The sequence below is a fragment of the Balaenoptera ricei genome, chromosome 2 (assembly GCF_028023285.1).
Source record: "Balaenoptera ricei isolate mBalRic1 chromosome 2, mBalRic1.hap2, whole genome shotgun sequence".
NCBI classification, from domain to species: domain Eukaryota; kingdom Metazoa; phylum Chordata; class Mammalia; order Artiodactyla; family Balaenopteridae; genus Balaenoptera; species Balaenoptera ricei.
In genome coordinates, this window is record NC_082640.1 from 24,697,274 (window position 1) to 24,709,874 (window position 12,601).

A 12,601-nucleotide genomic window follows, 5' to 3' on the forward strand; every position below is an offset into this window, starting at 1 on the left:
TCCTCAGACACTGACTCATGTGACCTAATCCTTTCTGTCATCTCCTATTTCAGACATACCAATGGGGACAGAAAATAATAAACATATCATGGATGTCCCGCCTCAGTTGAGCAGATGCTACCATTTTGCTGTTTTTGATTCAGAGTTTTAAAAAATGAAACAGAGCATCATAGATATAATTGAAGACCGGGTCAACCTTGACTCTTCTATTTCTTACCCCCTATGTAATCCGTCAGCGAATCCAGACCATACTCTCAGGATCTGACCAGGTGTCATCAAGACCACGCTGGTCCAGGTCACCATCGTGTCTCTCCCTGGTTACGCCAGTGACTTCCAGTTTTCTCAGCCTACTCTCAACACAGCAGTCAGACTGATGGTGTTAAAACCTAAAGCACACACGCCCCTCCTCTGCTTAGCCTTCCCAGGGCCATCCCACCCGGCTCAGAGGCTAAGTCAGGGTCCAGGTCATGACAACAGCCTTCAGTGCCTACCCGGTCTGGCCTCCTGTCTTAAGACGTCCCCCAGTCCTCCCATTCACACCAGCCTCCTTGTCCTTCCTGGAACATGGAGCACGTCGCCCCCTTAGGACATTGGCACTGGCTGTTGCCTCTGCTTGGGTCACTCCTCCCGCTTCTTCAGTCTTGACCCAGGTGTCCCCTAATTGGTGTCGTCTCTCTTGGCTGCCTTGTTTATTCAGCAAATCGCCACCCCCAACATTTGTATCTCCTTCCTGCATGGCTTTTCTCCATAGAACCTTTTATCATGGAAGATAACAAGTAATACATATTTTACTTCTTTTCTTTTCATCTGTCTTTCCACTAAAATGAAAGATGAGGAGGGCAGGCATTTCTGTCTTGTTCTCTGCTCCAGCCCAGCAGCTAGGAGAGTGTGCGGTTCTCGGTCGTTGTTTGTTGAGCATTGAATGAATTGAATTGAAGTCCCGTCCCCACTCTATTCCCCTCCCTTCCTCTCTCCTGGAACCCTCTCCACCCGCCTCCGCAAGACGACCACCTTCCTAAGGATTTTATGCTTTTACTGCATGACTCCTTGGCTTCTGCAGCAGTCTCTCCTTGTTTTTTATTACAGTCGCTTTACAGTAGGTCTTGTTTTGATATGTACGTAAACAGCATCATGCTCTGTGTATCCTGTGTATCTTTATGTAACTTTTTTTTTGGGGGGGGGACAGAGGACCCCAGGCCCTGAATTTTTTTTTAATTAATTAATTAATTGATTTATTTTTTGGCTGTGTTGGGTCTTCATTTCCGTGCGAGGGCTTTCTCTAGTTGCGGCAAGCGGGGGCCACTCTTCATCGCGGTGCATGGGCCTCTCGCTATCGCGGCCTCTCTTGTTGCGGAGCACAGGCTCCAGACACGCAGGCTCAGTAGTTGTGGCTCACGGGCCCAGTTGCTCCACGGCATGTGGGATCTTCCCAGACCAGGGCTCGAACCCATGTCCCCTGCATTGGCAGGCGGATTCTCAGCCACTGCGCCACCAGGGAAGCCCGTAACTTTTTTATTCATTAGCGTTTTGCAGATTTTTTCCACATTGCTGTGTGTAGATTGTTTATTCATTTTAGCTGCTTTTTGAATATACTATAATTTTTGAAACCATTTCCCATTGATAGACATTTAAGCTATTTCCAGTTTTCCCTGTTGCAGATCTACAAATGTAGATCTTTGCACATGTACCCAAGTGTGAGAGATCCTCTGGGGCTATACCTACCTGGAGTTGCTGGAATTCCCCGGATGTTACCCCATGCTCTCCTGTGCTGTACAAGTTTACGTTTCCACCAGTAGCATCTGAGAGTTCCCAGTTTACACTGTCCACCCTGTTAGGTGATCATTCTTAAGCTTGAACGTTGCCATTCTGATGGCGGGGAAATGGGCTCCTTGTGTGAGTGGCGTGTTCCTGATCACTGACTAGTGCAGCTGCACATTTCATCATCTGCTTGTTGGCAACTTGTGTTCCTTTTGAATTGTCAATTATATTTTTGCCCTTTTTTCTTTTGATGATGGAAGTCTTTATATAGGCTAATATGAATTCTTTCTCAGCAATGTGTTTCAGTAGTCTGTGGCCAGTTTCTTCACCTTTAAATGGTGTTTTATATTATATTAAAGTATTAAATTATAATGTAGTCAGATATCCATCTTTTCTGTTCTGATTTGTTTAAAAATCATTAGAAATCTTTCCTACTGATGTTCTTCTATGTATTTTTTTTAAGTCTTGCAGTTTGGTTTCCATATTTCCATATATGGCTCTTTAACCTACTTGGAATTAAGTTTTGCATGGCATGAGGAGAGAAAAAAGTTTTGCTTACTTGTTTTTTTTTTTTTTTTTAAATTTATTTATTTATTTATTTTTGGCTGTGTTGGGTCTTCGTTTGTGTGCGAGGGCCCTCTCCAGTTGTGGCAAGCGGGGGCCACTCTTCATCGCGGTGCGCGGGCCTCTCACTGTCGCGGCCTCTCCCGATGCGGAGCACAGGCTCCAGACGCGCAGGCTCAGTAGTTGTGGCTCACGGGCCTAGCCGCTCTGCAGCCTGTGGGATCCTCCCGGACCGGGGCACGAACCTGTGTTCCCTGCATTGGCAGGCGGATTCCTAACCACTGCGCCACCAGGGAAGCCCTGTTTTTTTTTTTTTTTGCTTGAATTGAATTGGATTTTCAAATTCGCTAGTTGTCTCAGCATCATTTATTGAATAATCTTCTGTTTCCCCTCTGACTGGTAATGCCACCACTGGCGTATAGCATGTTCCTTTATGGTTGTGAACCGTATCCTATTCTTAGTTATTCTGCTTCATTGGTCTGTTTGTCCATCCCTGTACAAATACCTCAGTTTTTAAAATTGATTTTACTTTATAATATGTCTTGATATCAGGTGAATGCCTCTGCTTTCTTCCTTTTCAAAATTGACTAGTTATTTTTGGCAGGTTATTCTTGCACGTGAATTTTAGAGTCAACTTAAAAGGCTCCATGAAGAACCCCACTGGATTTTAATTGGCATTGCATTTATAGATTAATTTAGAAAATTGGCATTTTATTTTATTATCTTTCTATAACTTGAAATCTTTTTCTAGAATTTTTTGCTAGAATTTTTTCCTGGGTACATTGTCCTTCAGCTTGCTGTTATGAATTAGATTTTTACATTTTTTTAGAATTTATTCTTTTTTATTGGCTGTAAACAATCTAATAGAATACCACTGATTTTTTTGTATTTATTTCATATCTAGTAACCTTCCTGAGCAGTGTGTCTCAGGAACAGTTTGTAGAAGATAAGGTTTAGCTGATTCTTGAAGGTTTGGTGAAAGTAGCTTGTAAAACCGTCTGGAGCTGGTTCTCCTTTAGCTTGTATTTTATGGAGTATGAATTTATTTCCTTCAATGGTTATATATTTAGTCATGGCTACCACTTCTGCTTGAGACAGTTTTGGTCATGTATCTATATGTATAGAAATGTCTGTTTTAGCTGTGTTTCCAAATTTCATGTCAGATCATTCTGTTAGGTCAAACTTTCATTGAATTGTTCAAATATTATATGTTCTCACTATATTTTTGTTCTATAATTTTCTAAAAGGTTCATTAAAATATTCTGAGATTGAGGGTTTGTCAGCTTCACGTATGTGTGTGTGTGTGTGTGTGTGTGTGTGTGTATGTGTCTGAAGCTGTGTTAGGGCATTCAGGGTGAGGATGGTTAGAACTTCCTGGTGATGACCCGCTTTATCCCTAGTGAAGCGTTTTGCTCTAAAGTCCGTTTTGTCTGACTCTCACGGTCATTTGTTTCCTTACGTGGTTTGTGATTTTTCATTGTGAGCTAATTTTCAGTGATGATTGTTATTTCTGTGGGAGTTCCAAAATCTTTAGACTGAAAGATTCGTTTCTTCGGTCTGCTTTTGCGTTAGTGTCTGGCCAGTGTTTTAGGGTTTTTGCAAGTCCGAGAGTATTTATCACTTTATCTTCCTACTAGAAAGTGAGGGTTTTACAAATATTTTTATTCACTTTCCTTTCCCCAGCACGTAAAACAATGCCTGGTACACGTAGGTGTCCCTGATTATTTAAGGAACTAACGGGTGAATCTTACATTAATTTCTCAGCCTGTACCATACAGAATTGTAAAGTTGGACCTTACAGCCGTGTGTGCCACTGCCTTGGATGAGCAGGTGGTTCCTCTCTTTCTCCCCCTAAACAGAACCCTGGGCAGGTGGCAACCATGTCTGCTCCGCTGCTTCTCCCTCCAGGGATGGCGCTAAGATTGTCTGGTTCCTTTTTTGTTGACTGAGTCCAGGCGTTATAATAATCTCAGCTCCTGCTGCTTACCTTCCTTGAGTGCAGGGTTGTCTTCCATCCCTGGGCTTTTGTAAGTAGCTTTTTATTATTATATTTCATCTGGCATCTAAGAGGGGACTGTTGATCAGCCCACCTTGTTACTGGACTTGGATGTATGTTCTCATTTCTGGCTTTGTGATTCATTCTCGAGCAAAAAGCACTTTGGATTGAATATTTGGGGGACTAAAACTCTGGGTGTTTTTTTTTAATATCTGGAAACATTTCTGATTGTTGAAAACTAAGCCTCCCTCTTGTTCACTTATCCCTGAATTTACTTCGTTCTTCAGGACCCTTAAGGTGGTTTTGCCATTGACAGTTGGCCTTTATGATGTTAGATTCCATTCTGGAGACATATCTACATCTCCTAATACTGTTTATGATTCAGAATAACATTTTGAGCCTGCCCTCAGATGGAGGAATGTACATGTCACGCTGTGACCATACGTGCATTAAATACTTCTCAACATTTATTTTTATTCTAAAAGATGAGGAAGTTGGAATGGCTGGTGTTTATACTTGCTTGACTTATTTGTTTCCCTCCCCTGTCTTTCCTTGTTTCTCTTTTTTTTCTGCACTGTTCCATGAATGTAAAAACAGAATAGTTCGATTAGAAAATGAATGTGTAAATTTTCAAGATCTCCATCAGGGAGGTCTTGAAAATGAACATCAACTGAGAATGTGGAGGGTGCTGGTGGATTCCAAAGGGGTGGGGTAGCTCTTTAAAAAATGACATGGACAGAAGGAAATGCTTTAACCAATTACTAGGGTTTTTATCTTGCTCCCTATAAGCAAACTCATGAAACCAATGACGAGGTTGTTGAGAACACTTGCTCAGGAATAGACCTAGCACCCCTGCACCTGAGGACTGTGTGATCCTGCTGCCTCACCTGTGCAGTGGGCGCCTCCATCCTACTTCTCACTCAGGGTGGCTGTGAGGCTCACTCAAGGAGATGCTGTCATGGGCTAAGCCTGAGTAAGTGTTCGAGGGACTCAGTGAAGGCCTCGGGCTTGGGAGAGAGATCACCATTCAGTAAGGAGAGCAGTGCCCTGGAAAAGTGCCCAGTAGGGCTGCTCTCACGAGTCATGAGATTTTCTGAGAAAGGGTTAAGAACCTGCTCTGATTATAACGTGGTTTCTGTCGTGTTGTGTCTCATTCCTGTATCTCAGTCCTGCTATTTGCTGATCTTTGAAGACGATTGTGTCATATACTTCCTTTCAAAGAGACGTTGAACTAGAAGCTGAAGAAGCTTCCTATGAACCCCAGGTGCTCCAGCACCTCAAGGATGTGGACGTTCTCTGAGTTGCGGAAGATCTCCGTGATCTTCCATCATGAGGGGTGGCTTTCTTCAGGGCTTTCTTTCCTCATTCTCCACGTCTCCCTCCATCCTTGCTTTTACCCACTGTGTCACTCTTACCATGCCGTGTGTCTGTCACTCTTTCATCCTCGTCTTACCAGCAACTAAGCAGAGTCCAGCAAGCTGGAGACTTAGAGTGAATTGTTATGAAATGGATGCATTTCCTTGCTTTAGAAAGTGTTGCCGCTTTATAGGACTTCAGGGTATATTTCTAAACACTTTATTTAAACTGCAGATTTAATATGCATGCATTCTTTAAAATTCTGATAAAAAGTAGAAAAGTTTCCTATCCTGAAAAAATAACTTTTGGTGTATATTCTTTCAGATTTCTGTTTCCTTGAATATGTAACTTTGTATTTCTATGTAATTATTTTAGACAGCCTTTACAGTGGTGGATTTGTATCATTGTTTTTCATTTTGTCATTCAGGTAGATGTCAAACATGATATTCTTCTGCTATTTTTATTTTTTATTAAGATTGTACTTTTTTTTCATATCCACCTAGCACAGAACAGGACCTTTTACTCTGGTGGTCTCTTTTTTTTTGAGAGAGAGAAATCTTTTTTAAAGCCCTGCCCTTCCCTCCATCCCAAGTCACTGGCAAGGGGCGTGAGACCGCCATGATTGCCTCAGGGTGGTTGTCAGGACTCACTTCCTGGTGCTGAGGAGAGACCTAACTTCCTCTAGGAACTGGATACAGTCAGGATTCTGTTAGCAAAGGAGAAGCAGGAGGTTGGCTGAGGGGAGGTCGTCATGCTGTATTCCTGGATTGGTTGACCGGTGCTTTGATTATCTTGTAAGATAGAGTGAAGATGCTACGCTTTCAAAATTTTTGTATTATTGAAATAATTCATGAACATTAGTGAAAACTTGGAAAATACAAGGAGGTAGAAGAAAAAGGTATCCAGGAGTCCCACCACACAGATAATTATTTTGATATTTCCTTGTAAGTTTTTCTTACATTTCCTCAGGTCTTTTCTTTTGCATATTTTAAAACTTACAGTAATCATTTTTTCATGATTTTTTTTAGTAAACTAGGTGCAATTTTCATGCCTGCATGCCTTTCCATGGACTTGGCTAAGTTTCACATTATTTTCTACTTTTGGATATAAAGACTTTTTAAAATCAGAATTATCAGTAATAATGCCATTGTATCTTAATGTATCACGTTTTATCAGTTTTGGGGGTTGTTTATGGGTTACATTTCCAGAAGTGAAATTGCTGTGTCAAAGTTCATGGACGTTTTTACTGCCAAATTGTTTTCCAGAAGAATTGTCCACTTGCACTGCCAATAGTAATGTTTGCAAGTGGAGCTGTTTTATGTCAATTAATTTGTATCATAAGGAAAAATGGGTCATTGACCTTTTTCCTTTTGGACCTGTAATAGTTGGAACTTCATGCAGAATAAACACTAATTAAAACTTAAATAACCCTAGTGTTGGAAGTTCAACAGTCTGATGGCAGCTTGTTGCAAATTTTAATAGCCCAAGGGGTTTTGAATTTCCTTTTATTTTCTTTTCCCCTCTGGTGTTTTCCTCCCTCCTGGGTTTAAAACATGCTTTCCTGGCTGTGGTTAAGCCTTAGTACTTCTTGTTCTGTCTTTGTTGATTAATGAGCATAATTGACCCCTGTTGTCTCTATTATACGAGCCACAGCAATTTGTTTTTATGTAACAGTTATTTTCTGAGCTGTCACAAAAATGCCTTACAAAGCGAGCTCATTATCAGCCTGAAGGAGAAGAATTTTAAGTGATGAAGTGAATAAAGGTCCCTAAGAGAACGAGGAGGCGGAGAAGTTGAAGCTGTTCAAATATTCAAGGAAAGGAGAGAGTTCTGGGGACAGAATAATGGCTTGTTGCTTAGGTACCCAGCAAGACTTGGATATATCCTGAAATTATTAGATTAAAAGTGGCTCCCCATAGAGAATCTTGGAGACTGGATGTAGAAAGATTGAATATAGGTCCAAGAAACCGTGAGCCTGGCATTTATGGAGTGGGTTGAAAATCCATTGGAAGTTGGTGGTTATGAACGTGATAGAAAATCCAGCTAAATGTCTATCTGTATAGGTAGAGGTGACCCCTAAGTTGGAAAGTTTTATCTGAACAGATACTGACTATACAGAATACCTAAATTTGACGTTATTTCAGAAAAAGGTTTGCTGTTCATTTGTATGAGTTTTTTCCTATTTCTCCTCTTCCCCCATGATCTTGATAAGATTTTCCTTTGCTCACAAACTAACTCAGGAAGTAGCAGAGGTCCAGGGAAGAGATATGTAACAGAACGGGGTCTTGACTTTAACAAAGCCAGTTAGCTGTGGGCCTGAACAACCAGGGTCCTTCTGTTGCAGGATTCAGCTTGTTTCCAGCTGTTCACTTGAGAGCTCTTCTAGGGAATGTCTTGTTATATATCCTCTCTTCATCCAACCTGTCACGCTTTTCCCCTAGGAGAAGAGAAGGGAATTAACCGCAGAGGGAAGGGAAATAATCCTAAGTAGCGATAGTAATTAGTAATAGTGGCTCTGAATCATGAAATGCAGCAGCTTGAGGAGAGTTTGAAGCTCTTTTCTTTTCTTTTGCGGATTAGTAGATAGGGAAAGCCAGGGACAGAAGACTTAATTTATTTAGACCTTGGTTCATCCAAGTCCTGGTAGAACTGGGTCCTTCACCTAGTTCTCCTTTCGGGTCCAGTACTTTTCATACAGTGAGGTGACTTCTCACCAGTTTGAGGTGTCTTTCGGTGAATTCTTCTGTTCTTATATATTAACGCGAGGATTTGCTCCAAAACAGTTACAGAGAAGTGGACGATGACATTAATTGTAAAGAAACTCGCAGTGCCTTGTTTAAGACACATTTTGCTTTGTTTGCAAATGTTCAGGAGAAAGTTGGTTTGGTTGCTTCCAGAAACCTCTGGTGCCAGAGCCCTCTGGCTGGAGGGACAGCTCTGGACAGAGGTCTGGGGGGAAGGGAATGTGGAAGAATGTGCAGGACCTCTTCAAAGCCAGCTAGAAAGATTACACAGCATCTCAGGACTCTGAGACGTCTTATCTCCTCATTGGAAAGTAGTGAGGAGCTTTCACTCTTTACAGGGACGTCTCAGGAGCAAGTTGGGGGGGTGTGCTCTGTCACTGATGGTTGGCAAGGGAGGGGGGAGGTGCAAGGGAGGGAGGGTCAGTCCCTGGGCCAGGAAGACAACTGCCTTCTTGGTTAACCTCCACCCCCATCTTTTAAAGAATTGAGTAAATTGAGCTTACTTAATGAAAAGGATACTATTTTGTACAAGTGGAGGTAGGAAGCAAACAGTATCTTGAATTTCTTCAATATGGAATTTCTATAGGCTTTCTGCAAGTGTGGATTTAGTAACAGAATTCCCCATGTTAAGTGAATTTGCAGGTGTAGCATCTATGATGATACAGGGCAAAGAAATCAGAGGCTTGGCTTAAAAATATCCTTAAGAAATCCCTTATAGATTTATTTTACATATACTTAAACCAGTGAAGAGAGAACTGTAAGTGATGATTATAGGGACATTTTGCACAGTTTCAGGTAATCCTGATTGGTACCGTATTTTTTGGTTCCATTCCCTTCCTTTGTTCACAGGAAATGCAAATGACACATTAAGAGGTATTTTCCTACCTAGGTTCAGCCATACACTCAACTCCTTTCTTGTTTTATGTTTTAAACTTCTCCCATATCTTGTCTTGGCGGTCACGATAGATCGATATATATTGTATAATTATGTACCTCTTCCCCCACCCCCAAATGAAATGAATAAAGAAAGAAAGAAAAAAACCACGTTGAAGTTAGTACATATGAATAGTTGGTTCTCAAACTCTCCCAATATCTCAAATGTGCCCCCAAAACTTCATCCAGAGAGGCCCACCTTCCCCAGTTCTCATTTTCCATCCTCCGCCGTGATTCAATTCTAAGGCAAGGTTTATTCCTCCCTGACTTCCATATCTTTGGAGGATTTCCCACTAGAATCTCAACTCCTTTTTTGCCATTTGTCTTACCTTCTGTTACTCTTTAAAAAGTATTCTCCTCTAGTGTTGTTTTCCAATAAAATCTCACGGTTTCCACGAAGATGTCAAGAAGTAAGTTCACGTGAACTCAGAATTGATATGAAGGCACGTGTTGTTGTGTATTTCTGCCAAATGCCTTGTGCAGGTGTGCTCTGTGGGATGCTCTGTCTCATCTGTTCTCCCCCGGAGCAAGTCTATGCCCCGGCATGCACTGACGGGGGTAAATTCCCCCCTTCTTCACCTGGTTTCAAGCACCGAATTATGATAATGATGGTACACCCTACCTATATTTAGTATTTTACACTGTCTACAATATTTCATTGAACCCTCATAAAATCCAGTATGTTGTCACACATGAGAAAGGGCTTCACCTTTTGGGGAGGGGGCCTATACTTGCTGCCCTTATTACTTTAAATTTCTGACACACCCTGGCGCTGTTCACTGGTCTGAGATGCGGCTTGGTTAATGCGTTTTATCTGCATTTTCTCACGCACAGGTTACTCTGGCCAGGACTTCGACTGGGCAGATTATCACAAGCAGCATGGGACAGAAGAAGCGCCTCCCTTCTGCTTCAGAAACGTAAGGAGCCCGGTTCTTGCTACGCCTTTTCTCATAAATGTTGTGTCATGGCACCACGCCATGAGTGAGACTAGGCAGTGTGCCCTGGCTGGGCTGTTCCCCCACTGTGAGCCTGTACACTGGCAGGGGGAGGACAGAGTTTGGTGGACAGACAGCCAGCAGGGCCACCATTAGCTGTGCACTTGCTCTGGAGTGTGATATTGATAAGTTCATTGAATGGGCGATTCTCTGCTCCTGAGGTATATTCTTAAAATATGTTCCTCAATTTTTTATTGGATTAAAGTAATAAGATACTAACCCAACAGTTTTCTGCTGTGCTTACTTTAAGCCACCTCCTTCTTCAAATACAGCTTATCGGCACAGAGACAGATAAAATAACTCCGTGTGTGTGTGTGTGTGTGTGTGTGTTCAAACATGTGTGTACTTGCTTATTTATAGGAGTTTGTTGTATAAAATAGTTTACAAATTATTCATGTAAACTTTATCAACCGTAGGAACTAAAAAGGGATGTGAATTAACATCTTCGTTTTGAGAGTGAGGCAGAGATGTATAGCCTCGTATGTTTAACATGCACTTAGTTATGAGAGTTAATTTTTTAAATTTATTTATTTATTTATTTTTTGCTGTGTTGGGTCTTCGTTTCTGTGCGAGGGCTTTCTCTAGTTGTGGCAAGCGGGGGCCACTCTTCATTGCGGTGCGCGGGCCTTTCACTATCGCGGCCCTTCCCGTTGCGGAGCACAGGCTCCAGACGCGCAGGCTCAGTAATCGTGGCTCACGGGCCCAGTTGCTCCGCGGCATGTGGGATCTTCCCAGACCAGGGCTCGAACCCGTGTCCCCTGCATTGGCAGGCAGACTCTCAACCACTGCGCCACCAGGGAAGCCCGAGAGTTAATTTTTTATGCTAAGAAAAAAGATGCAGTCCTCCGGTTGGAGACTCCAGATACTACAGTGCAATGTGCTCCCACACCAAAGAATTGTTTTCTGGGCACGTGCGCCTAGAGCTGCTGATTCATTGCTGCCCCACCGATAATTTTTACTCCAGGGATTCAGTTGGCAACGCTTCCTGATGGGAAGAGCTGGCTTAATAGAGAGAAGCTCAACACTGAGCGTAAATCATAATCAGATTTTGGAGAATTAAGTAGGTTGATGACGAGGTCAGCTTGTGCTCATAAATACGGAAACACGTCAGTGGCAGGGTTGGAAATCAGGGCTCCTTACATGATTGAATGAACTTCTACTGGATGACATTGCCTTTCACAAAGGTAGCTTTTCTGAAGCGTTGAAAGAGCTGTATGAAGGGTGTGAGGTGGTGTGGAGACAGCTGTGCGACCTGCCACCATGGGAACGGCAGCTGGTTAGCTCTTAAGGCATATTAAGTCCAGTGGAGTCTTACTACACTTCGAACCGCGTTGACATCACTTGTCACGGAATCTGCTGGCCTCATTGCCTTTTATTTGCGATTGTGGAAACTCTTCATTGCATCCTCAAACCCCTTTGAGGTTGTGCTTTCTTCCAGACGGGAGATCGGCCTTCCCTAACTGTTTAGCCTTGGGAAGAAACTCCTCACATCTCCCCCTTCCTTGTTCTGGATTTAGGGAGTTATTTCTTCTGTGACAATGTGGTTCCCCCAAGGTGTCTTTTTATCTGTCCTCTGCTCCCATCAGCCAGCCGTTGTCCAAATGGATCTTTATAGTGGAGCCAGGAGCCGTATCCCCAGGTGGCCTCTGAGCTTTCACGATTCAGCTACCAAGATGAAATCTGTATTAATGATAATGCTGGCGTATTCGTTAGGAATGCACTTGTTCCAAAGATGCCCCCCTTTGTTTCTTGCTGTCCGTTTATTTAATCGACAGGATTGTTATCTGCCTGGTGGCACGTGCATTGCATTACCGGTACTTTGCTGGATGATGTTAACAGGCTACAAGTGCTCTTTAATGGAATGCTTATCAGGAATTCATTTTTTAATCACACATCTCGTGTGTACCAGAGGAGGGGTAGTGTGGAAGTGGATGCGTGGAAGACGTTTCCCTGGGGATGTTTAACAATCCGAGGCTGTTCTGAGGTGGACTGACACAGGCAAATGCTTAGTAAAATAAACGCAAAGGTAACAGTTTTGCTATTGATCCTTTATAAATTATCCTCGGGCAGTGAGTTGAAATGAAAATAGGTTACATGGTTGTAGCTTTCCCTCATTAAGTAGGATAAAATGCATTTTAGGGGCTTCCCTGGTGGCGCAGTGGTTGAGAATCTGCCTGCCAATGCAGGGGACACGGGTTCGAGCCCTGGTCTGGGAAGATCCCACATGCCGCGGAGCGACTAAGCCCGTGAGCCAC

The 12,601-nt window shown here is 42.6% G+C and overlaps 1 protein-coding gene across 6 annotated transcripts in view; it reads left to right on the plus strand.

Annotated features, from left to right (window-relative positions):
* The window catches only part of SFMBT2 (Scm like with four mbt domains 2), a 222,993-nt gene that overhangs the window by 150,916 nt on the left and 59,476 nt on the right, over positions 1-12,601 (plus strand). For all 6 annotated transcript variants that reach the window (XM_059912123.1, XM_059912115.1, XM_059912134.1 and 3 more), the window contains one exon: positions 10,186-10,268. In XM_059912123.1, coding sequence (XP_059768106.1) covers positions 10,186-10,268 — 83 coding nt within the window. The remainder of the gene's footprint in view (positions 1-10,185; positions 10,269-12,601) is intronic.